General features: G+C 28.8%; 1 protein-coding gene and 2 long non-coding RNA genes across 3 annotated transcripts; 2 read left to right on the top strand and 1 right to left on the bottom strand.

Moving 5' to 3' along the window:
• Positions 1–26964, top strand: LOC105113363 (uncharacterized). Its single transcript, XR_839939.1, has 3 exons — positions 1–140; positions 11122–11124; positions 26952–26964. It is a non-coding gene; the product is annotated as an uncharacterized LOC105113363 (long non-coding RNA).
• LOC105113361 (uncharacterized) lies at positions 2213–2620 on the top strand. Its single transcript, XR_839938.1, has 3 exons — positions 2213–2253; positions 2346–2484; positions 2585–2620. It is a non-coding gene; the product is annotated as an uncharacterized LOC105113361 (long non-coding RNA).
• On the bottom strand, positions 6983–11104 carry LOC105113362 (proteasome subunit alpha type-3-like). Its single transcript, XM_011009516.1, has 10 exons — positions 10856–11104; positions 10708–10747; positions 10519–10602; positions 9382–9455; positions 8838–8924; positions 8649–8733; positions 8488–8534; positions 8113–8178; positions 7523–7613; positions 6983–7333 (listed from the first exon to the last, which is right to left on the bottom strand). Exons 1-10 carry the CDS (start codon positions 10957–10959, stop codon positions 7262–7264), a joined length of 750 nt encoding a protein of 249 aa, XP_011007818.1. The 5' UTR covers positions 10960–11104; the 3' UTR covers positions 6983–7261.

Raw genomic sequence — 26964 nt, 5'->3', positions numbered from 1 at the left:
TTACAAATTATAAAAAATTCAAACCTAAATAAAAATTACATTAAATAATTTAAAATTTACAAAATAGTCCCTAAAACTCCAGAAATTGCATTGAAGACCTTCTGCAAGCCAGAACAGTGCGCAGGACCATGGGCACCGCTGTGCTTGGTTTACTGTCGGAGGAAGAAGGTGGACTGATTCGGGATCTGTGGGCGCCGCTGTTGAAGAGACCGAAGGTGAAGAAAACGCTGCTGGTGTTCGGCCGTCGCTGCTACCGACAGTGAAGACCGTGGGTCTGTAGCCGTTGAAGCTCCGGCGGAGGAAAAGGGAAGAGACCGGCTGGTTGAGAAGAGATGGGGCTACTGTGCTGTCAACTGAAAATGAGATGAAATGGGGGAAGATCGGCTGCGAGTTGAAAAGAAAATGGAGTGGCGTTGGGTAGAGGGAGCTGGTGGAGAAGGAGATCGGGGTGGCTGCTGGGCAGAGGAAGAAGGAGAGAGGCCGTGGCTGAGGGGGAGGTACCGGTCTTGTTGAAGAGGGAAGCTCAGTGGCTGGCTGTCGGTCGGGAAAAGGGAGAACAATTGAAAACGGGGAGGGGGGCGGCGACTCCAGATGAGGGAGAAGGAAATTTAGGTTTTTGGGTTTTTCTTTTTTTTTTTGTTACCCCTTCTAATTGCAAAATTACCCCTCTTTATTGTCAAATTCCCCTTTTTTGGCGTGTAAAAGGCTATTATTTATAGGCAAAATATTGCTTGGGTCTCAAAATTAATCCCTCAATTTTTTTGTAAATTTTAATTTTTTTTAATTTTTTGTATTTTTTTGAAAACAAGCAATATCAATATCGGTCAATAAGAAAAATCAATGGTTTTAAAAATAATACGCTAAAAGTTGAACACATTCCAAATATCTTTGAAAATTTAAATTATTTTGAGATGATGCTGAAAATACTAAAAACAAGGCAAATATATTTAAAAATATATTTTTTGGATTTTTGTTGTTTTTCTCTATTTTTTTATTTTTCTAAAAATTTATCAAAACACGGGTCAAAAATTGGGGAATAACCTAGAATTGGGTTATGATAGTTAACATGATTACATTAGTTATCTTATTTTAGTGAAACCTCTAACCTTGACATTTATGGGCATGTTGTCAAATCCTACTAAATTTAGGTATAGCATGGTTGTTGTTATTGTTATTGTTATTATTATTTTTGTTATCATTATTACTTGGATCAAGTATGGTTGTCAGACCCAGGGGTATGATTGTTGTTGTTCTTATTGTTATTGTTATTATTGTTATATTATTGTCATTTATAATTTATACAATTAACCTCCCTGTGGATCGACTCCGGTCTTGCCGGGTTATTTATTACTTTGACACTCCTACACTTGGGAGAAGACGTTAATATTTTGGTCGTGTCACAATACAAACACAACCTTTCTTGTACAATGCCACAATCATCGACGTCCATACCGACAGAATAATGTCTGTCGGCATTTCACAAAAAGTTCGAAAACAATTACTTGAAATGCCACAATCACTGACGTCCGTACCAACGAAACATGTTCGTTAGTATTTTACAGAGAGTTTAAAAATAATTACTTAAAATACCACAATCACCGACGTGTTTACCGATGGATTTATGTCCATCGGTAAGTTGTCGGCGGGTCAATTTTACCGATAAAATTACCGACGGACTGTGCAAATTCCAAAGGGCAGTGTATTAAATGCATTACCGATGGAATTACCGATGACCCACGAAAAATATGGAGGGTCATTAAAAATTTTGGTGTGAAATTCAAAAATTACCGATGGAATAAATTAAAATAATAATTAATTTTATCTCTGTCGGTGAATCCGTCGGTAAAACTGACATATAAGTTCCACTGACTGCCTCTTCAATTCATTTTTTCTTCTCCACCAATTTTCACCTTAGGTTTATGAATTTAGTTAGTATCCAATATAGGGGAGGTGTTGTTGAATTTTTTTTAACATTTGAATTTAATTATATAATTATTTGTATAAAATTATGTAGATGCATAGAATGAAAACCAGAGCTGGTCACGATTGTTCACGTATGGTCGCAGCTAGTTCGTCTAGCAGCGAGGATGATATTTCCTTAGGTGTCTCTCAAGAAGAGGTACCTACACCACTTGCGCCGTCAACCAATGTTGCCTCTTCCAGCGCTAGTTCACAGCGTAGAGGCGGCATGCCTTCGCAACAAAATCAATTTACCCGCAAGTACGAGGCAGAGTGAAAGGACAACCTTTCAATGTAAGTTTATTAAGGTTTTAGTTTTTTTATAAAAAAAAATGTAACATAATTTATGAAGTAATTACTATTGAATTTATTTCATTTATTTTCAGGTTCACAAACATTGAGGCCGCTCGAGTAATATCATCGGTGTTTAAATTGTCGATGGAGATTCCATTATTTCAATGGAGTTAGATATCCAAGCATCCTGAATGGATGCCTCAAATCAATGCATGGTTTGACACATTTGAGGTTGGTGTTAATTTATAACTTTCAACTTATTTCTAATAAATTATTAATATAATTATAAATAAATTTTTATTTTTATTTAAAATTATTTATTTATACACAGGACAAATTCTGCTGGGATAGTGAGCATAACACTATTGCGAAGAGGGTGTGGAAAAATCACGCAGCAACTAGGTAACATCGAAAACAATACAAGATTTTTTTAGACAAAAATTTATATTTCAAAATGTAATTTTTGGTTATGTGAAGTAGATTGCGTAATTTTTGGTATGAAGCATAAAAAAAGAAAAAACAAAACATGAGAGATAGGGGTTTCCTAGGTTGGAATGATGTTGCGTGATTTGGTGTTTTTCCTTTTCTTTTGAAGAAGAAAACTTGAAAACTTTCCCCCCCCCCCCCCCCCCCTCTCTCTCTTTCTAGTTTCTAATCGGCCATGAAATAGGAATGAATGGGGTATTTATAGCCCCTATTCTTCCTAATTATACACTGGCCCTATTCTTTTCTTTTCTTTACAATTTAAGTCACATTCTTGATGTCTTTATATTTTCCTATTTAATTTCTTAATTATTACTTTATTTATCACGTATATAATAACATTTTAATTTAATTTTTTTCAGGTTTTTACAGGTAAGCTGTAATTTTTATTTGTCTGATATAAAGTAAGGAAAAGTTGTGTTTTCTAATCATTGGTATTTTTAAAGTTTAAGAAAAATTATTCTCAGTAAAGAGATCATTTTCTTATCAAAATAAAAAAAAATAACCATTTTAATGCCACCAAAAAAAAAATTGTCTTTTAATTTAAAGTTAAGAATATGTCTTACGTTTAAGTTTATAATCACATATATTAAAAGAATCAAAAATATAATTTTGATATTTTTGAAATGTAGGTCAAAATCTTGTGGGAATATACAAACTTGCTGTAAAATCCAAGCCATATTTTTCCTTTTAAAAACATGTCCAAGTATTTAGATTTTCTTTAGAAAATATGTTTATATAACTTTAGGATATTTAGCCATATGCAAGAAAGAATATATATTTTTAATTATTCTTTTTACCCGACCCTTTGGTCAACCCGACCGGGTTAACCTAGAATCTTAGGCTTGACCATAAACCAAAGCAAAAATCTTTGTTTCACCCGAAAACAACTTAAAAACAAAAATAAAGAAAAAGAATATATTAAACACCTGAAAAATATAAAAAATTAAAAATTCTTGAACAAAATGGATTAAACACACAAAAATTGAACACCAAGGACACCCAAATGAACCTAGCAATATGAACTCAAATTTAGACCAGATTTTACAAGATCAAAAGCACACAAAGGTTGCACATTATTCAAGGATCAAAAATTAATGGTTCATTCACTTTGATTTTTGTTAAATTATCATGATTTGACTAAAATCAGTTTCAGTTCAAAACCAAAACACTATGATTAAAAATAATTATAAACATGTTATTGGTGCAAATAAATAATAGATTATTGGTTATTCATCCAAAAGAAAGGATTTTGTGCAAAGAAATGAATCAAACATGGTATGAATGTAGGGGATAAGGCAATGTTTCCAGCAAAAACACAAAGAACATGCCTAGAAAACCCAAAAAGTTTCCAGCAAAGGCATCCTCTATCAAGTCCAGAAAATAACATTTTTGGCTTTTAAAGCATGCCTTTTTTGTCCCAACAAGTCACAATATCATATACAAATATGTTTGAATTTTAAAAAATTAATAAAAAAATCAAACAATTAAAATGAAGCATGAGATACCAAATCTAGAAACCAACAACTTAAAAAACCTACATGTTCATGCAACATGGATTCAAAATTGATTTTCCGAACCTTTTTTTATGTATAAAAAGGCATAACAAGCTAAGGATAAACACATTTGCATTAACATGCATAACTTAAACTAAATCAAAGCTTAAAACAACATTTGTATATCAAAAGAAAACCTTAAGCAAAAACTTTCATACAAAAAAAAAATTAAAATAACTATATTAAATAGAAATCAAAACAACAAAGAGATGAATGGAACATTGCTTGTTAAGTATTCAAACCTTTTTTTATGCTTCTAAACATAACAAAACAAATAAAAAAAACAACAAAATCATGTCATAAAAGACCTACTTTTGAGTCTGCAATGTATACATAGAACAAGTTATTTTCTCTTGGCTTTCCTTTGGAAAGTTTGCCTCTCACAAGCTTATAAAGCTTAAGAAAAACTTGGTTTTTACTCTTGAACCTCTAACTTTATATGTTTTTTTGTTATCACTCTTTTTTTTCTTATTTGTTCTCAACCCTTTTTTTTTCTTTCCCTTTTCTCTATTCTAGCCTCTAAGCATGCTTGAGAAGCGGTATTTATAGGGTTTTGGTAGTCTTAGATCAATTTCTGACCTTTTAATCTTGATATGAGTGTTATAAACCCTTGATAAGGACCCATTGAGAAGCCTTTGTATTTAAACACATGAAAACCAAATCGTTTTTTGCAAAATAATTGCATTGTCGAGGCCAACTGAGTTGCCAACTTTCAAGGCTTCATTGGAGCAATTATGATATCATCGTCGCTTGAGACTACTTGAATCTATTAGAGAGGGTGCAAATCTTTTATTTTGATCAACTCTTACTCAATTTGGATATTTGTAGCTCTATATTTATTCATTCAAAGGTGTCAACTAATCAGCCCCATATTTGAAAATTGAGTGATGATTAATCAAGGACAAGATGTTAAAGACTTTCATAGTAAAATTGGAATGTAAATGTATGATTTCATGGAAATATGGTTATAGAGGGGATGTTCCTTTTTCATTTGCAAAAAATATCATACCATTTAAAGATCTAAAACTTCAAAACAAGCTCTTAGAAGGTGTTAACTTGATCATCGTAAAATCTAATTGGTTGATCGGGTACGTGTTGGAATTTTTAAAACTCGTTCAAACTAACCCAACATATATAACCTAACGTAAATAAATCTAGTTATTGGTATAAATAATTTTTTTCTTGTCTCTCTTAATTTTTTTCCTCCCTTGCCTTCACACTTATAGCCACCTCTCACTCTATTAATCTTTTTTCTCTTCAATTCTCTCTTTCGAACTTCAAGTACTTAATTACTCATCAATTTTTTTTTCTTACTCATATAACTGAAGTTCTTTTGCAACTCGATGTTATTTTTAAGATGATCAAATAATAATAAAATTAATATACTCAATCCTTAAATATATGTAATATCCACAAATTTTAACCCTTGTTGATATATCCAACTTGTTCAAGTTAAAAAAAAAAAAAATAAGTTGGGTTTATATTTTGTAAAATATAAAAAATTAAGTTGGATACAATTATGGGTCAAAATGAAACCCATTATATCCATGACATCCATACCTTTAGACCCAGAATGTTTAGTCGGGCTAAATTGTCCGTAAATTGGTTAAGTTAATCGACTATTGATATCATGAAAGTTGGCCTATATATGCAGGAACCTGATATTTATAAGGGTTCACCTACCTCGATTACAGTAATCTTTTTTATTGCGTTTAAAATCTTTATTTCTACAAATATTTCATGTGTTTTTATTTATGGTTCCTTTGAAAAACATTGCAACAAATCTTTTTTTTTTTGCAGCATTCTTTCCATGAATACAAGAAAAATGTATAAAATAAACACAACAATTGATATAAATATTTGTTAGTAGCTTTTAGTTTTTGCTCAAATATAAACTTCCTTCTTTAATTTTTTATTAGTATTTATAACTTTTTTAATTTATTAATTAGTAATTTTCTTAATTAATTTTATTAATCATGTACTGTTTTTTTTTTAATTTTCAATTAAAAAATTGATATCAAAACACATTCCAAGAATACAAGAAAAATGTATAAAATAAACACAACAATTGATATAAAATATTTGTAACTAGCTTTTAGTTTTTGCTCAAATATAAACTTCCTTCTTTAATTTTTTATTAGTATTTATAACTTTTTTAATTTATTAATTAGTAATTTTCTTAATTAATTTTATTAATCATGTACTGTTTTTTTTTTCAATTAAAAAATTGATATCAGAACACATTACTTTCTTCGCTCACATTAAAAATTAACTTGAATTGGGGGCGCGTGGAGACATGTCTTTTACTATTACTTGAAACCACAGCCCAACATATATTTCTCAAAATTCCTAAAAGAGAAAAGCAAGCCCACAAGGAGAGGAGATCCAGGAAAAATGGAAACTCCGAAATTTGAACATTAAAACCTGTTTATTTTTTTATTTAAAAAATTCTAAAATAAATTTAAATTTTTTTTAATATTTTTAGTTTTTTTATATTTTTATTTCACTTTAATTGCGCTATTATCAAAAATAATTTTAAAAAGTATACTATTTTTATATATTTCCGAAAAATAACCATTCCAAATAAAAATCTATAAACATTGACAGTGTGCAAGGCATCCAATTGGTTTTTCTTTTTAGTACCAAATAGATTCATGGAAAGGATTTGTAATAAGCTCCGAGATGGTATCGTGGAAAATTTGTGCTAGAGCAAGCATGTGCTTTTTTAAAGTGCATGAAGACTGAATTATAAGAACAGCAAAAACCACGGGACACAAGAGTTTAAAAGGTTGAGGATAAATTACTTGTAACCGCAGCAATACACTAGCATAAACCCACTTGAAGTTTCCCATGTTCAAAAAAACAAAAACATAAACCCACTTGGTATCTGACAAGGGGAAAAGTGGGAAACGATTACAGGAAGACAACAGTAATCTCAAAGGAGTGAATTTCCAGCTCTATTAAGCTTTTTAATCAGCATCCATTTCTTCCAGAGCATTCCGAGCAGCTGCCTTGGCTTCCTCTAAGAGGTCATCAGGAACCTAAGCCCGCGATAATAACAATAAAACATTCAGATTCATTGCAACATCAAGAGAGAATTGTCATATGTTCTTATAAAATAACACATTCAAAGAACGTTCAAAACGAAAAAGAAAGCCTTAAATAAATAACAGCAAGACAAGTCTGGCTTTCACATCATAAAATTGCGAGTTAGAATCCACGAGAATTACCTTTTCATGCTGTCTCTTTGATTCGTCACAAACCCAGCTCATTTCCAGTTCAAAGGCCTTGTCCTTTGCTTCATCATGTACCTTGTAAATGCTGATCCAGGGAGAAGGAAGATTTCAAATAGTGTCCAAGTATCTCAATACACATGCACATGCTACAAATAACGCACCAATTGGAGAGTGACAGAGAGATTGAAGGATCTTCCTCCATTTTATGATTCTTTTCGCTTGCTCTCTATAGATATTTATAGTTACAACTGTAGATTATGTCTAATAAGATGGGTTCTTTTCATCAAAAAAATTCTATGTCACATGAAGTAGTGAATAAGATCAGCAATTGAGATATAAACATGTCATTACATCATCTAAACTTTGCCAAAGGCATCAGCAAGGATTAAGAAGGGAAGGGGGGGAAAACAAAGAAAAAGGAGCCAAGGGTTGCCAAGCATTGTCAAACAAGCACATTTGCTGATAGACAAAAAGGCCCAGACTCAGAAAGGAAACAAAGAAAAATCTATTGAATGCAATAATAATTAAAAAAAAAATACATGCAAGAAAAAAGGGAGATTAAGAAAAATAAATGGAGCACTCACATTTTCGCTACTTCAATAACCCCTTCTCGGCATGTCATTTCAGATAGCTTCAACTTTTCAATTTCTCTGTCCATGCCATTAATTCAATCATTTGATAAAGAAAAGGGACCACAAGCTAAACGTTAGCTAAAGGATAATATAAATAGCAGAAATACAGCAAATAATGATAATGTGAAACAGGCTAACAAAATTAAACCATTATAAAGATTAATTCCTCCACTTAAAGTGGCTGTTGCTTGATCAATTGACATAGTGGCTTAAGATGAGAGCAAATCATTTTTAAGTTTCTAAAATTCAGATCATGTCACAAGTCTTGGCTATAAAATCATACAGCTATCTAAACTCCCCAAACCAATAGGGAATATTATAACTTACGTTTTAGCAGCCTGCTTCCCTTTCCCTATTGCAGCGCCAAAATATCTCTACATAAAATCAAATTACATGGTATTAGTTAACAAACACAGCATGTAACAAAATCAGAGCGGGGTGGGGGACATTGCAAAGACTGCAAGCATAACCATGACAAATCAACTCACATAGGAGATGCCAGATGGTTCGACCATGTATAATTGAGGCCCATCTCTGTCATAACCACCAAGAATCACCCCACAACCAAACGGCCTGCAGCATCAACAATGTTTATGTACTTTTTCTGAAGGAAACCCAAGAGGTGCAAAAGGACATAATCACCAACAAAAAAATTTACCAATAAATTCTGTACTTACCTAAGCCACCAATAGAGAGTGCACAAATGCACATAACTAGCAACACGATCTGCAAGCTCCTTGATAGGAACGGGTTCACCATAAACACTACAAAATCAGAATATGGCATGCCAAGGATTAGCAAACTTAAGGTGTAAGAAATCAGAAAGGCAATTTTCAATCAAGCTACTGAGTCCATGTTCAATCTATAGCACTGATGATTACATAGAAAACAAATGATGAGAATGGGCATCTACAGTAATGCCTGCATGGAATCAAAACCAAAACATTAAGATATCAAAAGGAAGAAAGTTTAACAAAAATTATAACAGACTGAGCAATCAGCAAGATTAGGAGGCACTAGTGGGAAGCTGCACGAAGTTCATGCATGCAATGTTCATAATTGAATTTTCAGTGACCGACTTATGACTGAGGCAAAAGCACCTAATCTGCTACCGAAAGCTAATTTACTAGGATGTGTATCTATAACAGTTTTCTACTCAATACTCAAGCAAGCTTCAGAGTAAAAATAAAACTTGCAACAATGCATTGTTCAAAAACAAACCTCTGATAATTGGTTGCCTCACTTTTGGCTCGTGCAACAATCTGTCTCCCATCAGCCGCTAGACCAGCAACAGCCTTATATTTGAAGTATGAGGGGGAGAGAGAGAGAGCGAGTTACTGTTTGCTTCTATAAAGTCACCCGAACAATACAAAATTCTTCATCAAAGTGATTGATCTTAAGAACAAGATCCATAAACACATCTCATGTAGATATCTCTAATAAGCATGCGGTTTGGAGTTCAAGGAACAGATTAGTGATAAATGATAACACAAGCAATATTCTGCTTCATTCATAACATATGTGAACACATGTCTAGTAAATGAAATGCTACAGAACATAGCATTGACTTGACCTTTCCTTATCTCTCCTAAAGCACATTTTTGCTTGAAATAACAACACAATCTACAACCTTATAATTCTGTATAAAATAAAAAGGAACTTCTACCACCCTTTCTCTATGGGGAAGTAAATATGAAATCTAAGTGAAAATTACATGAAAAAAAAATGTTATTATCAGTTCTTCCAGTTAAGCTTAACCTAGCCTCTCAGTGTAGTTTCATCACCAGCACCACCAATTAAGCTTAATCTAGCCTCTCTCCAGTGGAATTTCATTAGGAAACCCAAACTTCCAGCACAAAACCTACAAACTCTAACTCACAGACTTAGTCAACCTTCTGTGATACAGTAATCATTTGCTCTCACCATGTACCTAAAAAAACCACCTCAAATACATTCAAACCCTAGCTTGTATCATTGTTAGTTTCAGCAATAACCCATAATCGCGTCACAAACTAAGCCTACTAACTGACCCTAAACAAGACCCCATTTAATCAGGCATGATAAAAGCAATCGAAACACATGCACATGGATACGGATACTTTAGCTAAATAAAACCAAGCTCAAATCCCGTAAGAAGTTGAAATTAAAAGCACTAATGTCATGTAAATCATCAACGACCATTAATTTTCATCAATTTCAAATGATATAAATCTCCGACCAAAACCCAACAAACAGCAATGAAAAGACACAAAATTGAGCTCTATTTAGTACAAACATTGTAAAGAAAGAAAGAAAAAAACCCAGCTTTTTTCTTATATTTTCTGCAACTTTCTAAATAAAAATAAAAAAAGGCAGTACCATGCCGGAATGACGATGAACGGCGTGGATTCTCCTATTGGAACCGGGTAACATCATCTTCGAAGCTATTAGCTTCTCCACACCCTAAAATCAAACAATTAACCATTTAATTACTATAATTCCAACTACAATCACAAAAACCAAATAGAAAAAGATTCAATCTTTTAAAGAAAGGAATAGTATTTATACCATAACAATCCCGTCTTTGCACTTGATTCCAATAACAGTACTGCAAAAACAAAACAAAAAAAAATTGCTATAATGCTAGTGAAGCAAATCCAAGGAAAGAAATTGGGGTAGAAATTTACAAGCACAAAGAAAACGGAAAGAAACAGACCCACTGTTATCGACGGCTTTAGCAGCGTATTCGATCTGAAAAACACGGCCATCCGGCGAGAAAGTAGTGACCGACAGATCGTAGCCTGTTCCTATGCTGCTCATCGTTTTATGCTTCTGTTTTCTTCAGCTTCTATCTCTGTGCTTTTTCTTTTTGTAGGGGTTAGAGAGAGAGACAGAGAGACTGTGGTTTAAGAAGAAAAGTTTTCTTCGATCTCAAGACAGAAGAGAACAGGACTGGCTGCCTCAGAGAGTCAGCTGACACAGTGGGTTTTTGGGTTTAGTTGTGGGCTGGGTTCAGTTGGCCCATTTAGAGGTAGGAGTTCAAGCCCGCTGTTTAAGAAAAATAAATAAATAAGGCACGATATTTTAGGGAAATAATTATATTGTAAATTTTGTTTCTCCTACTGTACTATAAACTAGTTCATTTGAAGGAGATGCTGCGAGGATTTTTTTTGTAATACAATAAACTTCAGCAATAAAATAAATCTCAATGTTTGTTGACTTGAGTATTTAATAAAATATATAAAAAATAGCTGAATAATAGATTTTTTTATTTTAAAAATTTAATATTAAAAAATAAAATTTTAAAAAATATAATATAAAAAAAATATTAAGATATGAAAATTTTTCAAATTGGTAACCTTGGGTATTAGATCAAATAATTACTATTATTATTGTTGTTGTTATTATTATTATTTGTGCAATTAAATTTTTAATTTGATCAAATTAACTCTTAAAATTTACAATTCGATCACTAAATTTTAATTTTTTTTAATTAAAATCTAAATTGATTTCAAAAATTATTTTTTCTTGCAACAAGCTCTCAATAAATTCAATTAAACCTTAAAAACCTCCAATTGAGTTCTTAAACATTCAATTTTAAATTTTCTTTCTTAAATTGAATTTTTATTTGTTAATAAGGCCTTCATTAGTAAAAAATGCACTGTTAGATTTTTCAATCTTGTATATTTTGATCTTTATCATCCAGTTTTCAATAATTTCTTAGGCATCATAGTATATTCATCTCACTGGTATATTTTTATTTTCTTTCAATTATTTTAATTTGTATTTTTCTAAGTTTTTGTTTATACAGACCCCAAAAATAGGTAACAACACTTCTAAAAACAAGAGGTGTAAAGGAAACATATCTCCAAAGATAATATTTATTATTTTTATTCCTAAAATATCATTTTAAAAAACTTTTAATTTCAATTTGTTTTCAACTAAAATATATAAGAAAAAAAATGATTATTATTATAGTTTTAAAACTTGTCATGAGACGAGACTCAAGTCATAATTCGAAAGGATCAACCTAGGTTAATTAACAAAAAATTCTTATAGGATCAAAACGATATCATTTTGATTAATTTTTTTATATAAAAAAAAATCAAAGTGTTTTGATTGAGTTTTATCATAAGGTAAACAAGTCATATGCTTATCTAGGGTTTTTATCGAATTAGACAGAATCAGTCATTCTTTAAATTTTTTCAAACTTGGAATGGTTCAAGCATCGAGATTATCAAGTCTCATGTCAATTAATTCACTATGCTAGTTCAGGTTTATAACTAGGATTATTATACTATCATTTCAACAATCAATATAATCTAAAGTAAAAAAATAATATCTAATTATCTTTTAAAAGTTATAAGTTTGATAGTAATACATGTTAAGCTAAAATAGATTTTTTATATATTTTACCATGTCTCATACATCATTAACTATACATGACACAAAGATAATTTTATGTCTTGTACGCCACCATCAAATACAATTTTGTTTATATCTCATCTGTTTTATTGTCTTTTTTTATTTTGTACTAAAGCGATAATCAAACATTACCTATGTTTTCTCTTAAACCAAACGTGTTTATGTCTTTTTTTGTATTCATCCATTTTTTACTTAGGACATTTGTTAAACCCAACTTATGTGATGATTTTACATAATCAGTAAAGAAACTTACAACTATTTTTCTTTTTTTAACAGAGATGTTTGAAGTTTACTTAGAGGAAGAAAAATAAGAAAATAAATTATCGTACAATTTTATGCTGATAAAATACTTTATCTCACCCTTATAATTGGTTTTGCATAATTTATATGAGTGCATTAACGTTAAATGATAATGCCAAAAAATTTTAGACTTAGATATTAGATTAGTTAATCAATAAAGCCTGTTGGCAATATAGAAAATGTAAAATTATAATTGATTTGAAACTACTATAAGAGGAAGGAGAAATCAAAAGGCAGTTACAAAAGCCTTTAGGCCCACCATTATCAAACCCATCCAAAAAGCTAAAAAGTAAGTATGTTAGACTTAAATAGGAGCTTTAAAGATAGTTGGCCTATAGATTCATGATAACAAGCCCAAGATATTCTTGCTTACTAGAGCTAAATTTAAATGCCAAATACATCCTTAAAAAAATAACAAGTTCATAAGTTTTTTTATGTTTATGTAAATATTGATTCTTTCTTGTTTTGTTGAAGAGGAAAAAAATTATTCAGATTTAATTTTTATTTTGAGTCTAATTTGATTAAAGAAATATTTTATATGTGTTCTAGTACTTCTATTCATATTTCTCAAACTCAACATTAAAGACTAATTTGAAAAAGCGTTAAGATTAAGGTTATTATATCACCTTTCAAGGGGTTAAGATTAAGGTTATTATATTACCATATCAACCTCTAAGTTATCCAATCAACTTAGGTTAGTCATTTTCTTATTAAAACAAATATGTTTCAGTTTTTTCTATATATGTTAACTTGATCAAGTTTAGCCGAATCAATTAAGTCATTAAAAAACCAGTTTGTTAACTAAGTTTTGCGAAGTCAATGAACAACTAAAAAGTTGGTATGGATCAAGTTATGAGTTTTGAGTTTCCTAGATCAACTAGTTGAAAGTTAAATTTAACAATCTTTATAGCTATAAACTAAAAGAGAGCATGTTTTTATTATTCACAAAACATTTTTTCACACTTTTACAAATCATTATTCACTTAATAGTTTAGGAGACAATTTTTGCATTTTTATTGTTATAATTTTGAAAACTTACATTTTGATCATGCAACTTTATTTTAATCCCTTAGGTTGCATTTGGTTAGTGTCCCAAGACAGAAGGGATAAATACAAAAAGAACATAAATATATTTGGTTAAAGGAACGAAAACAAAACTGCAAAATAAATTTGTCTTTGGAATAATTTTAAAGTGAATTTTTATACTTTCCAAACAATAGGTACATGGGGACATATCCTTTTTGTCTCCACTATGATACAATCCAAGCAACACCAAGAGATCAATTTAAGGTTTCAGTTGGCCTAGTAATAAAAGTTAGGATTAAGAGGTCCAAATAGGTTTTCAATAGATTTCTTCAAGACACATGAACTAAGGTGGAATTCAAGAAGATAATAAATAATGAAGAACAAGTTTTGATTAATTTGATTCATGTTCAAGAAAGTCTTGCAGATAGACATTCAAGCATTACAAAATATACTAGAATAAGAAGATTTAAATTTAATAGTTTTGACATTTAGCTAAATGTTTTGTTATAATTAGATCTCCATAAGAAATTTTAATATAATTTTAGTTGTATTGGAAAGTAGACATCCATATCTTTCTAATGATATATAGAAAGCATTATAATTCATTAAGAAGAGATGAAACCATGCATTTGAAGTTGAGATTCAATTTTCCCAGTAGATTACAAAAACAACTTTAGTTTTATTTAAATTAATTTGGCTATTTATTTATTTATTTTTTAGTTATCATTAAGTCTTTTAGAGATATTAGAGACTTTATTTAAATTTGGGTTTATTGGATCATTAATATTAACTAGGTTTATCTATATACATTAGGAATATCTTATTAAACTTAGGATTCTACTCTTTTGTACAAGCATTTTAAGGTTAGACTATTTTAATAGAGAAATCAGTAGTCTTGTTATCTTTTGTATGGTTGAGTTGTTTCCATACTAAGTTCTTGATTTAACTTGTTAACTTTTTGAATGATAGATCAAACGTTGTTATGATTTTATACTACTTATTTACATCTCTTTAAAAATATAAGGTGGTGGAGATTATCATTATGGATGTGAGGATTATCATTATGTATAACTTTAGTTCTTTAAGATAGGTTCTTGTTGGGTCAAGTTGCAAATTAATTAAATATGATTTTAACGTGTCTTAGGATGTGTTCGTACCACATTATCTTTATCTCTTCTATCTCAAGATAATAATCAAATACTACTTACCAGTTGACAAAGGAAGGAAAGATGTAAGAGAGGAATATGAGAGAGAAAGGTTTAGTTAAAAAGACAAAGATAGACATACAAAATAAATTTATTTTTGCGATAATTTTGAAGTAAATTTTTATACTTTCAAAATAATAGTTAGTTGAGGACATATCTTTTTTGTCTTTATTTTCTCTATCTTTTTTATCTCAAAATAATAATCAAACTCTACCTAACAATTAAGAGATAAAAGAGAAAGGCTTTATTCAGCCATAAAAAAATAATATTGATGTCACTATTTTTGTCCTTAGAATACAAATTCAATGATGGTGGTTTGAACATAAATAAAGTTAGAAAAGGTAGATTATAATTCAAAAGGTGTGTTTTGATTTGATTTTGAGTTTTTAAACTATTTAGAATGTTTTTTAAGGTTGATATATGGTTATAAAAATTCATGTGATATTTTATTTTGATATTAAAATATAGTTTTTGTTAATAAAAATTGCAAACTTTGATTTTCTTATCGTCATAAATGGTTGGAAATTATTGGAGGAAATGACATATTGTTCATTTAAGTATATTATGTGTTGTTCATTTTTTTAAAAGGATAGGTATATTTAGGTTTTTTTTTCAGTTAGGCTTGGGGATCTAGCCTTTGAAACCTACAGGCTTATAAACTTGATTTTCTTGGTTTTTTTTTTTTTAATAATTTAAAATTCGATTCTTTATGCATAAAATAATTATTGATTTTTTTTAATTGAAACTTGCTTATACAATCATATGAGTTTTTATTCAAAAAACCAGACTATTAATAAAAAAAAATGCTTATGTAAGAAAAAAATACATAAATAAAGAAAAAGAATTTTAACTTAAAAAAATAAAAATGAAAATATATTTTGAAAATGGGGCGGCAACATCATGCAATCATATTAGCTAGAAAATATCCTAAACTTCCATCGTAATTCCTCAAATATGAAACATAAATACATAGTAAGCCATGAGATGATTAGGATGTCAAATTCTGTTGTGAATTCCATTTGATCCCATGATACATAAATTGTTTCGAAAATGTTATTTTGTTTCCTAGCCTGCAAACTTAGAATTCTTTCTATATATATATATAAAACAGTTGTTGTCATTTGTCCATGCCATAATTAAATGGTTCATTAACCAATTTAAACAAATCAAAAGCATCACAACAACTACAAATGAAACCTGCAAACTTTGAGGCATAGTTATAAATCTCACCTGGCGATTGATTTGGGGAATGTTTTTGTTATACGTTGGGAGAGTGGATTTGGGTTATTTTTATAATTTTTTAAAAAAATTTAAAATAATTTTATTTTAATAAAAAAATACTTATAATAAAAATCAACAAGTTTAAGACCAGATTTTATCCGGGGTTGATCAATAATGAGTTGACCTAGGTTTTTAACTAGGTTAATACTTAATTAATTTTTTTATTTAACTAGAACTGATCTTAAACTTTGGATTAACTAGGTTCTTAGAGAACGCTCCAATAATATGTATATGAACCGGATCCCTATTTGTTAGAAATATGTAAAAAAAAAAAAGAATTAAGTATTTTAAAAGATTTTATTTATAGTTTTGCTTAAGAGTAGCTTTCATTATAAAATTTGGCTTCGAAAAACCAAAGGGAGCTTCAGTGGAGTAGTAAACTTCAACATATGAGCTTTGATTTATTTGCGCACACAATTTGCTTCGCGAGAGGGAGTCAAAGCTGCGCTTGCCGCAGACCAGCAAGAAGGCACTGGCACTGGCACTGGTTTCACAGGACATCAAGATATATAAATATCAAGATATATAAATGTAAATTATACATATTATAAATAATAAAGTTTAAAATATTATTTTAAAAGGTTTTTTTAATTATATAACAAAAAAAATAATTTTTTTCTTATAAATATAGAGTGTATATATTAAAAAGTTTTAAATCATGTATTGTAAAAATAAAATATTTTTCTAATATTTATATGATGAATTTTGAAATGAGTTAATAATCAATTGAATAATATATATAAAAAAAGAGGCTTTCTAGCTAGGATAAAAAATATATTTAAAAAGAAAATGGATCTCTGTCAGGTTTTATTGAGTCATCTGGGTTTTGAGTTCACTTGATAAATCAAACAATTTTTTCTTGGCCAATTACTGGCTTAAATTTTGAATAAACTAGACCCGGTCAAGACTTCCAATTATTTAGTTGTTGGGTTGACCTGCGACAACAGGCTAAATGACTGTGAATTCAAGTGATTTTTTTCTCACAGAATACAATAACAAGAGTTTTACAACAAAGTTATAAATTTGAGTTCCAAAAAATAATTTGAGTTCCAGTTGGCAGCATGAAAGTAGAATTCTCATTTACAGCATACAATCACAATATACTTGACAGACTTAAGAAACTTATAGGTCACTGGCAGATATAATCTTTTATTTGTAATCAGCTAAAATTTAAAAGAATTTATTAATTTTCTTGTAAATACATCAGGTAGATATATCCTTAAGATTGTTTTGAAATAGAAATTAGTCTGAATTAAAGCGTAAAATAACTTGAGAATGCTCCTCGTGTAAATCAAAGTTTGTAAATTATATATTAGACTATTGAATAAAGATAATTAGTTTATTATTACAAAGATATACTAAACAAAATATATCTAATAAAAACCTAAAATGTATACATATTTAAAACTCTAAGCATGTAAGAGTATAATTAAGAGCAAACATGTTTTCAATACAAAAATAATAATAAAATATTAACATGCATATTAAATATATATTCAAACTTGTAATTGATAAAAAAAAAAAAAGATCTTAGTATACATACTAATAATAAAATCAATTATATACACATCTTTGCTTCTAATATTTCAACAATATTATCTAAAAATTTAAAAGGAAAACCAAAGTATAAAAAGAAAAAGAAAAACACTTAAGAAGAAAAACACTAAAAATAAGATGAGGAGGAATGTGTAAAATCTAACAATTTAAGTTAGAAACTATTTCTTCATTCCTTTTTTATAGTGAATTTTGAAAGATATATGTTGAATAATAAAAATTAATTCTTACTATTATCAACTTTTGAATAGCAACCAATAAATCAACAATTAAATTTGGAAAAATTAATGGTTCTTTGAGTGAAAACACCAAGGATTTTTTTAGATTAATTTGTTAGTCATCTATAATTTATTTAAATCATGTTAATTAAAATAAATTTCTAACACCTTATTGTTTAACAAAAGAAAATTCTTTAAAATCATTTATCTTAATTAAAAGTGTAGTTGCAATAATTTTATAAAAAAAAAATATGTGCACAATGTTATAACTTTTATATATATATATATATATATATATAGACACACTAAAAGAGAAGGGTTATAGTGTTTTGCTTTGCTTTGCTTTTTTTTTTTATTTGATATTTTTTAATCAATATTTTTTGTTTAATTTCATTCTTTAATATTAAATTTTGTTATATTTAACTATCACACTCTCATGACATATATTCCAAGTTTGATAGATTAACTAGGTTTGTTGAGTTAACCCAGCTAATAACTGGTTTTTTTCTTTTTTATTAATTATTTTTTTCAATTTAGTCCTTTAATATTGATTTAATTGAGAATTAAACTTCATAATTTGTTTTGTTTACTTGTCATTAGATTATTCTAGGTTCATAACTCGAAAATAGTGCTTAATGAGTTAACCTAAGTTGACTCAGATTGTTTTTTGTATCTTTTATTTAATTAATTTTTTTTCAATTGTATCATTCAACACTTGTTTAGTTGAGAATTGAGTTCCATAATTTATTTTGATTTGTTTTTTAAAGAGAATATCTTAACTAAGTTGACTCAGATTGTTTTTTGTATCTTTTATTTAATTAATTTTTTTTCAATTGTATCATTCAACACTTGTTTAGTTGAGAATTGAGTTCCATAATTTATTTTGATTTGTTTTTTAAAGAGAATATCTTAGCTTTTTTTTTTTTTTTTATCAAGGTCACGGGTTTGGACATTTTAATCTTGGTTAAATTAAGTTATTTTTTATTTTTATTTTCTTTTTAAGAGGTTATATCGATCTCATGACCTGAGTTACAAGTCCTTCAATATTTGACTTCCCTTTTATTGGGTTGTCTTTGTCTCATGACTTAGGTCGTGAGTTTGATGAATTAACTAAATTGAATAATTTTTTTCTTTATTTTTTTAATTGATTTTTTTTCAATTCCATCAATTAATATTGTGTTTGATTGAAAATTAGATTTCATGATTTGTTTCAGTTTATTTTTTATTAGATTATGCATAGCTACCATTCCTGATAATTGTACCCTTATTGAGCTTACCTGTCTATTATTACAAAAAAATAATGGATGAATGGGTAAAAGAAGATAGTTGGAAAAAACTTGATTGGTCTCATGATCTAGAAATAGTATTTAATGATTAATTCTAGTTGACTTTACTGATTTTTTATGTCATTTTTTAATTTAAATTTTTATAAATTTCATCATTCAAGTCCAATAGGAGTGATTAAGAATCAAGCTTTATAATTTGTTTTGACTTTTCTCTCTATGTGGTTATCTTAGTTTTAAGACCAAAGTTACGGATTTAACAAGTTTATTCAAGTTAAATCAAGTTAATTTTTTTTTATAAGGTTATCTTAGTTTGATGACTTGGGTGAATTGCCTTAAATTATTTTTTATGTTGTTTTTCTAATTAATTTTTTTTAATCTCATCTTTTAATATTGAGTTGGTTAGGGATTGAAATTCATAATTTATTTTGATTTGCTTTTCATGAGGTTATCTCAATTTTATGACTCAGGTTGCAAGTTTGAAATGTTAACTAAGGTTGTTTTTAGGTTCTTTTTTTAATTAATTAGTTTTTTAATTTTATTATTTAATATTGAATTAATTGAGAATAAGGCTTCATAATTTAGTTTGATTAGATTTCTATAGAGTAATCATAATCTCATAACCTAGGTTATGAATTTGATAAGTTAAGCTGGATTATCCTAAGTCAATCTAATATCCAGTTATTTTAATATTAAAAAAGATATTATTTTGAAATTTTATTTAATCAAATATTGTTTTCATGGGTTGTTTTTAGACTAGCAAAGTCAACTAGGTTGCATCAAGTAAATCCTTGCACAATTTAATCTTTTTTCCGCTAGAAAAAAACATTAGCAATATTTGAATATTTTCTTACATTTAAAAAAAAATTGATGTGACCTACAACATAAGAAGAGTCAATCATTTAGTATATGCTAAAATGCCTTGGCATTTCACTGTAGCAGAAATGCCAAGGCCATTTTGAATTTGTTCCTTAAAGTCTTTTAGGACTTTGTTATTTTATTTTAAATTTCATTATTTAATATCAAGTTTACTAAGTATTGGACTTCATAATTTATTTGAATTTATTTTTTAGGAGTTATTTTGGTCTCATCATCTGAGTTGTAACTTTTACAGGTCAGCTATGTTCATTTTATTTATTTATTTTGTTATTTTTTTAACTTTATCTTTTAACATTTATTTGATTGAGAATTGAGTATCATAATTGTCTTAATTTTCTATAGAGTTATGATGGTCTCATGACGTAAGTCGTGAGTTTGTGGGTTAGACAAGTTGACTCAAGTTTTTTAATTTATTTTTAATTAAGTTTTTTTTTCAATTTCATCATTAAATATTGAGTTGATTGGATATTGGACTTTATAGTTTTTTTTTCTTTTTATGAATTTATCCCGGTCTTTGACTTAGATTTGGTTGGTTAACCTAGATTGATTATGATCATTTCTTTGTTCTTTTTTCTTTTTTTTTCCAATTTAATTCTTTAAATTTGAGTTGATTGGAAATTGAGTTTTATAATTTTTTTATTTATCTTTTATGAGGTTATCACAGTATTCTAACTCAAGTCACGAATTAGGTTGGTTGACTCAATTTTTTTTTAATTGAGTATTTTTCAATTTCATTCCTCAATATTTGGTTGATTAGTAATTAAGTTTCATAATTTGTTTTGGTTTGTATTTTATGAGGTTATCGCAATGTCATAACCTAGGTCATGAGTTTGGTCAGTTAACACATATTATTTTTCGTATTTTTTTTTAATTTCATCATTTAGCATTGAGTTTTTTTTAATTTTATCATTTAGCATTGGGTTTATTGAGAATTGAAATTTATAATTTATTTGATTTCTATAAGGTTATCTAATGACCCGAGTTTAATAGTTTAATCTGAGTTGACTTGTCTTATTTTTTAGTTGAATTTTATTTTCAAATTCATCTTTAATACTGGATTGATTAAGAATTGAGTTTAATATTTTTTGTATTTACTTTCTATAGAAATATTAGGTTCTTTTGCCCTAGGTAGTGGATTTAAGATATTAACTTAAGTTGATAGAAATAGATTTAATATGTTGTCATTTCAATATTTCTTTTTGAAAAAAGTCTTAATCGTTTTAGTTTAATTATATTTTTATCAGTTATTTGAGTTGTCTTTAAAATTATCAAGTTGATAAGGTCAAATCAAGCCAAACTCCATATAGCTTAATATTTTTTCTTGCTAAAAAACATATTAATAACACCTAAATTTTTTTATATAAAAATATTATTGTAACCTGCAACATAGCATAGGTGATGTTCCAAGCAAAACAAATGCCAAAAGACCTAATGCAACTTGTTTAGGCTCGACCAGGTGAGGTGAAGACTTTTTGTCTGGGCTTGGTTTAGGCAAGCACAGGCCAAGCTAGCATATATGTTATTCATCTAGATCTAGAAAAATTTGAATTTTTTTATTGTGTATTTATTTTTCTATTTTTTTTATTTTTCTTTTGCAAATATTTTTTATATTTTTCTATACATAATCCCATAAAATTCTTCTGCTTTTTTCTATACACAATCTCATGAATTCTACTTGTATTAAGTCCATCACTTTTATTAGCGGAGAGACGCAGTGAATCAGACATCATTAGCTAACCCAATCAAAGCTCGCCATTAGAAATTTTTTCAACATATCCACATGTCTTGCCACATTTGATTGTATTCTTGAAAAAACACAACCATTTGCCTTGTCACCTCGAACTATTGTCTTCGAAAAGGTGAACCGTAAAAAATCACTATAAAAATAAATTGCTAGAGAGTAAGGGAGGATATAAGAATCTCTAAACTATCTGTAGATGAAGAAAACTTTTTTTTTTCATAATTTTTTCTTATTTATCCTTAAATCAACAAACACTTAAAAAACTGACTTAAATATTAGAGTGTTCCTTATTTCACAAGGGACATATTTTACAAGATCAACAAAAACCTAGAGCTCGTCAACAATAAAAGTCTATTTCTATGTTAAGTTTTTCACAACTTTCGGCAATGATCTGGTATATACTCTAATGCTAAACACAATAATATTATTACCTTCAAAATGTTATCATTCAGAAAATATTTTTTTTTAAAAATAAAATTTATCCACTTATCATCTAAAATTATTTTAGATAATAAGTGGAGATAATAATATTACCTCCAAAATTATTTTAGATATAATTTATTCACAAATTACCTCCAAAATGTTATCATTCACATAATATTATAGAAAACAAAAATAAAATTTATCCACTTATTATATAAAATTATATCACATAATAATGAAAGTAATTTTTTATTATTAAAATATTGACTTGAAAATTTTTTCGTAAGGAAAAAAAAAAAACCTGTAAACAAATATAAAACACGTAAAATGGTACACATGATTAGGGATAGGCATGAATTACCAGATTCGTTCGGAAATAAGACATAAAATCCTTTTGGATTACGCAAACGTAATTAAGATGTTCTCCATCTCCTAATTTCATATATATACGAGACATCTCTTTCTTCTTCTATGCGAACGAGAGCTAATCACTAGCAAGGTTATAATTTTTTGCTGATATATGCAATGGCGAAAAGATATAGAACTAGGTTATATGAGAGAGAGTGTCTTGAAGAACCATCATCCACGCCCACGCTACCAGCTGAAATCTTCATCGATATTCTTTCAAGACTACCTGTCCAGGCCATGACGCAGTGCAAAAGCGTTTGTAAATCCTGGCGTGACCTCCTTTCAACTCCTTATTTCGCACACCTGCACTTCGCCAAGGCAAAACCCAGCAGCCTCTTGTTTTGTCATTGTTCAGGCAATAAGACTAAGCTATATTGCTGTCATATCCATGGCTCTCGCAGCAGTAATATTAATAATGCCATGGTGAGTATGCCAACAAAATTTAAGCTCCCGAAAAATACCTTTCGAGGCAAAGTTGTGGGTTCGAGTAATGGCTTGCTTTGTTTGTCGGAAATTCACGGGATGAAGAAAAAGTTTTACATCTGCAATCCTATTACAGGAGAGTACGTTGGGATCACAGGACCAAAAGTAGAGCAAGGATGGCATGTTTTTGAGCCAATTGGGTTTTTCTACAACCCACAAAATCAGCAGTGCAAGATTCTAATGCCTAGAGTAAGGGTAGGATATGGAAATTTTCCAGGATCAGGACAAATTTTCACACTAGGAAGCAATTCCTGGAGAAATATTGATATCCCAGGCCACCTTCATCTGATACGTGCAGTTCCTCTGAATAGAGCTTTACACTGGATTAGCAATAGAGACGATCGCCATATAAGCTCTTTTGACATGGAGAATGAACAAGCCTTGAGCATTGCGCTTCCTGATCAAATAGTCATGCGCACTGCATCTTTAGCAGGGTTAGGGAATTTCTTGTGTATATTTGATGATGAATACCCTGAATTTAACATATGGGTTATGAAAGAATATGGAGTCGAGGAGTCTTGGAAACATTATACTGTTAAAAGATCACCAAATTCTTATTACAGACCAGTTGCAATAAAGGAAGATGCAAGTATTCTGTTGATACAGAACTCAGAGACTTTGATATCATATGATCCGAAGACAAAAGAATCAAGCGCACTATATGATCAGATTGGTGACAGGCGATTTGTTTATAATCATACTCCAACCGTGGTTCCCTTAAAAGATATTCTGATTGGAGCTGGGTACTACAAGATTCTTAATGTTAGGAAAAGGAAAAGATGTTCAACAATTAACTTTCTGGAGTTCTAATTCTATGTAGTTATTCTTAATTTCAATGAGTATTTCAATTTTTTATTTATTTTTCTTCTAATCAATTATTGCTGTGCCTTGCCATAGATGATTAATTTTCATGTCTATTAAAATTTTGTGAAGTGAGCATGCATGCATGCATGTATATGCAAGTGTGAGCTTTGTTTTATATTGTGTCTTCAATTATTGAGCAACGTAGAACAAGTTAGAAATTAAATGACATTCAAAGTTCATGCTTTTGTCTTTCTTTTTTAGGTTATAGAGAGGAGAGACTCAATCTCTAGCCTCCTGAAAGCAGTTGGAAAGCAGTAATACTAATTGAAAATATTGTAGAGTTCATTGGCCTCAAATTAAGTTAATTCATGTTAGCTTTTAGAATTTGACCAAATTTAACTTTGAATGAAATTTAAATTCGTGAGTATTTGCTTCCTAGCTACTCTCATATCAATTAAATGAAATTCTATTTTACTAAATATATAAGTATTCTAACTCATAAAACTTAAATTCATATTTGAATCAATATAATGATAATAATAATAATAATAATAATAATAATAATAATAATAATAATAAGAAATCTGACCCTAAAAAGTATAATAATAATAATAATAATACTAATAAGAAATCTGACCCTAAAAAGTGTTATAGATGTATTTCTCATTGATCCTAATTGCATACTTCATGTATTCTACTGTATCTCAAATGTTCAAAATTAAATTTTATTATATCTCTATGCATCCAATTATTACACATTAAATTATATATGATATGAGTCAAGTGTTTGCACTTCACCGCAAGTTAGATTAATTTTTTCTATAAGAAATAATGTTCTAGAGCCTTAAGCACGTTTTTTAGGAAAGGAAAAAAAATATTAGTGGCTCTCATTATATATTTGAATAGATTAAATAAATGATTTCATTTTAATTAGATAATAATAATAAAAAATTTACAACAAATGTACCGAAGGAGAAAACCTTTTTTAATTTAAAAAATAATGTATCTTAATTCCTAGTAAATTAAATACAAAAAAAATAAAATTAAAAAAATATTAAAAAAATCTGTTTGAGTTGACTCCGAGCTAACATGAGTTAATTCATCAAATCTTGGTTCTGATCATGAGATTTGAATACGCTAATAGAAAAGAAAATAACAAAGCTCATTTAAAAAAAAATATGGAATGATGAAATAAAAAAATTTAAATAAATAAAAAACAATGTCAATCCATATTAACTCTTTAAATAGATGACATAGACTATTAGTCTGGAAGCACCGAATCTCAAAAACTAATAAAACCTAATTCATAATCAATTAAATACTAAAGGGTAAAATTAAAAAAAATTAATCTAATATTAAAGAATAAAATAAAAAATATTAAAATTTAAAAGATTAAATTAATCTAATATTAAAGAATAAAATAAAAAAATATTAAAATTTAAAAGATTTTTCAAAATAAAATAAATAACAATCAAAATAATAAGGGAAAATTTTGATATAAAAATAAAATAAGACTAAATATGAAGTGATGAAATTGAAAATAAATTAAATAATAAATATATATATAAAACAATCAAAAGAATAAGAAACAAATCTGAACTATAAAAAAAATAAAAATATAACAATCAAAATTAAATTAATTTTGTTAGTTTTTCTCTTTTAATTTTCATAATTAATCATATATTTTTATTAACAATCATAATATTTCATCACTACATAAAAAAGATATTCAAAAAAATGTATTTTCTTTCTTTAATTTTATTTTAAAAATGTTATTTATGGGATAAATAAATACATTAAAAGCAATTTTTAACACTTCAAAACCAATTGTTTATTTGTTTACATACCCAAATAGTTTACCTATCACTGCTCACAAGTAGCTTTTCTGTTAATATACAATGGAAACCACCAGCTGGTTACAACAAGAGAGAATGGGTGTTGAAGAATCACCATCCAGACTGATGATAGAATTGCCACCAGAACTCCTCCTGGGCATTCTTGCAAGACTCCCTATCAACACGATGATGCAGTGCAAAAACGTTTGCAGATCCTGGCGTGACATGGTTTCAACTCCTTATTCAGGGAATAAGAAATCACAATACGATTGTGATATCCATATATAGCCTTAGCAGCAGTAATTAATATTAATAATGCCAGGTTGAGTATGCCAACCTAATTTGACCTCCCAAAGACTTCCGAGAAGGGCAACTTTGTGGGTTCCAGTAACGGCTTGCTTTGTCTCTCGGAAACTGAAGACTCTGAGAAATCTCGTGGTAACACCGATAACCATCAATTACCATCTACAATTATTTAATATCAATCATCATCAATTATCTACTATTAATCATTATCACCTCCAACCACCATCACCTCCTACCTTTTAAATTTATATATAAATAAACTATTAAGATTATATTATTAAATGTGGGAAAAAGAAGAGAGAAATATAAAAAACAAAAAGAGAATGTGTATTAAGAGTGTATGTTTGTATTTTGTAAGTTTTTGTTTTGTAATAAAACCATGTGTTTTATCTCTTTAAATATTCTAAAGTTACCACCAGTAGTTTCTCCCATCAACAATTGATATAAGAGCTTTGTTCGTCAGAAAACAGAGGTGTTCTTGGGACACATCTGATTTTTCAAAGTTGTCTAAAACTATTTTTGATCATTTCATCGTGTAGTATTCATCCATACGAACTCACTGATGTAAAAATCAGTTTCATCGGATCCCCGCGGTAGCCCACATACGCCACCTGAAAATTCCACCACTATAGCCCACACAGAGCCACGCGCCCC

The sequence above is a fragment of the Populus euphratica genome, unplaced genomic scaffold, assembly GCF_000495115.2.
Source record: "Populus euphratica unplaced genomic scaffold, PopEup_1.0 scaffold412.1, whole genome shotgun sequence".
In the NCBI taxonomy this organism is placed as follows: domain Eukaryota; kingdom Viridiplantae; phylum Streptophyta; class Magnoliopsida; order Malpighiales; family Salicaceae; genus Populus; species Populus euphratica.
The sequence above is the reverse complement of the archived record's forward strand: the minus strand, read 5'-3'. Positions and strand labels throughout refer to the sequence as shown.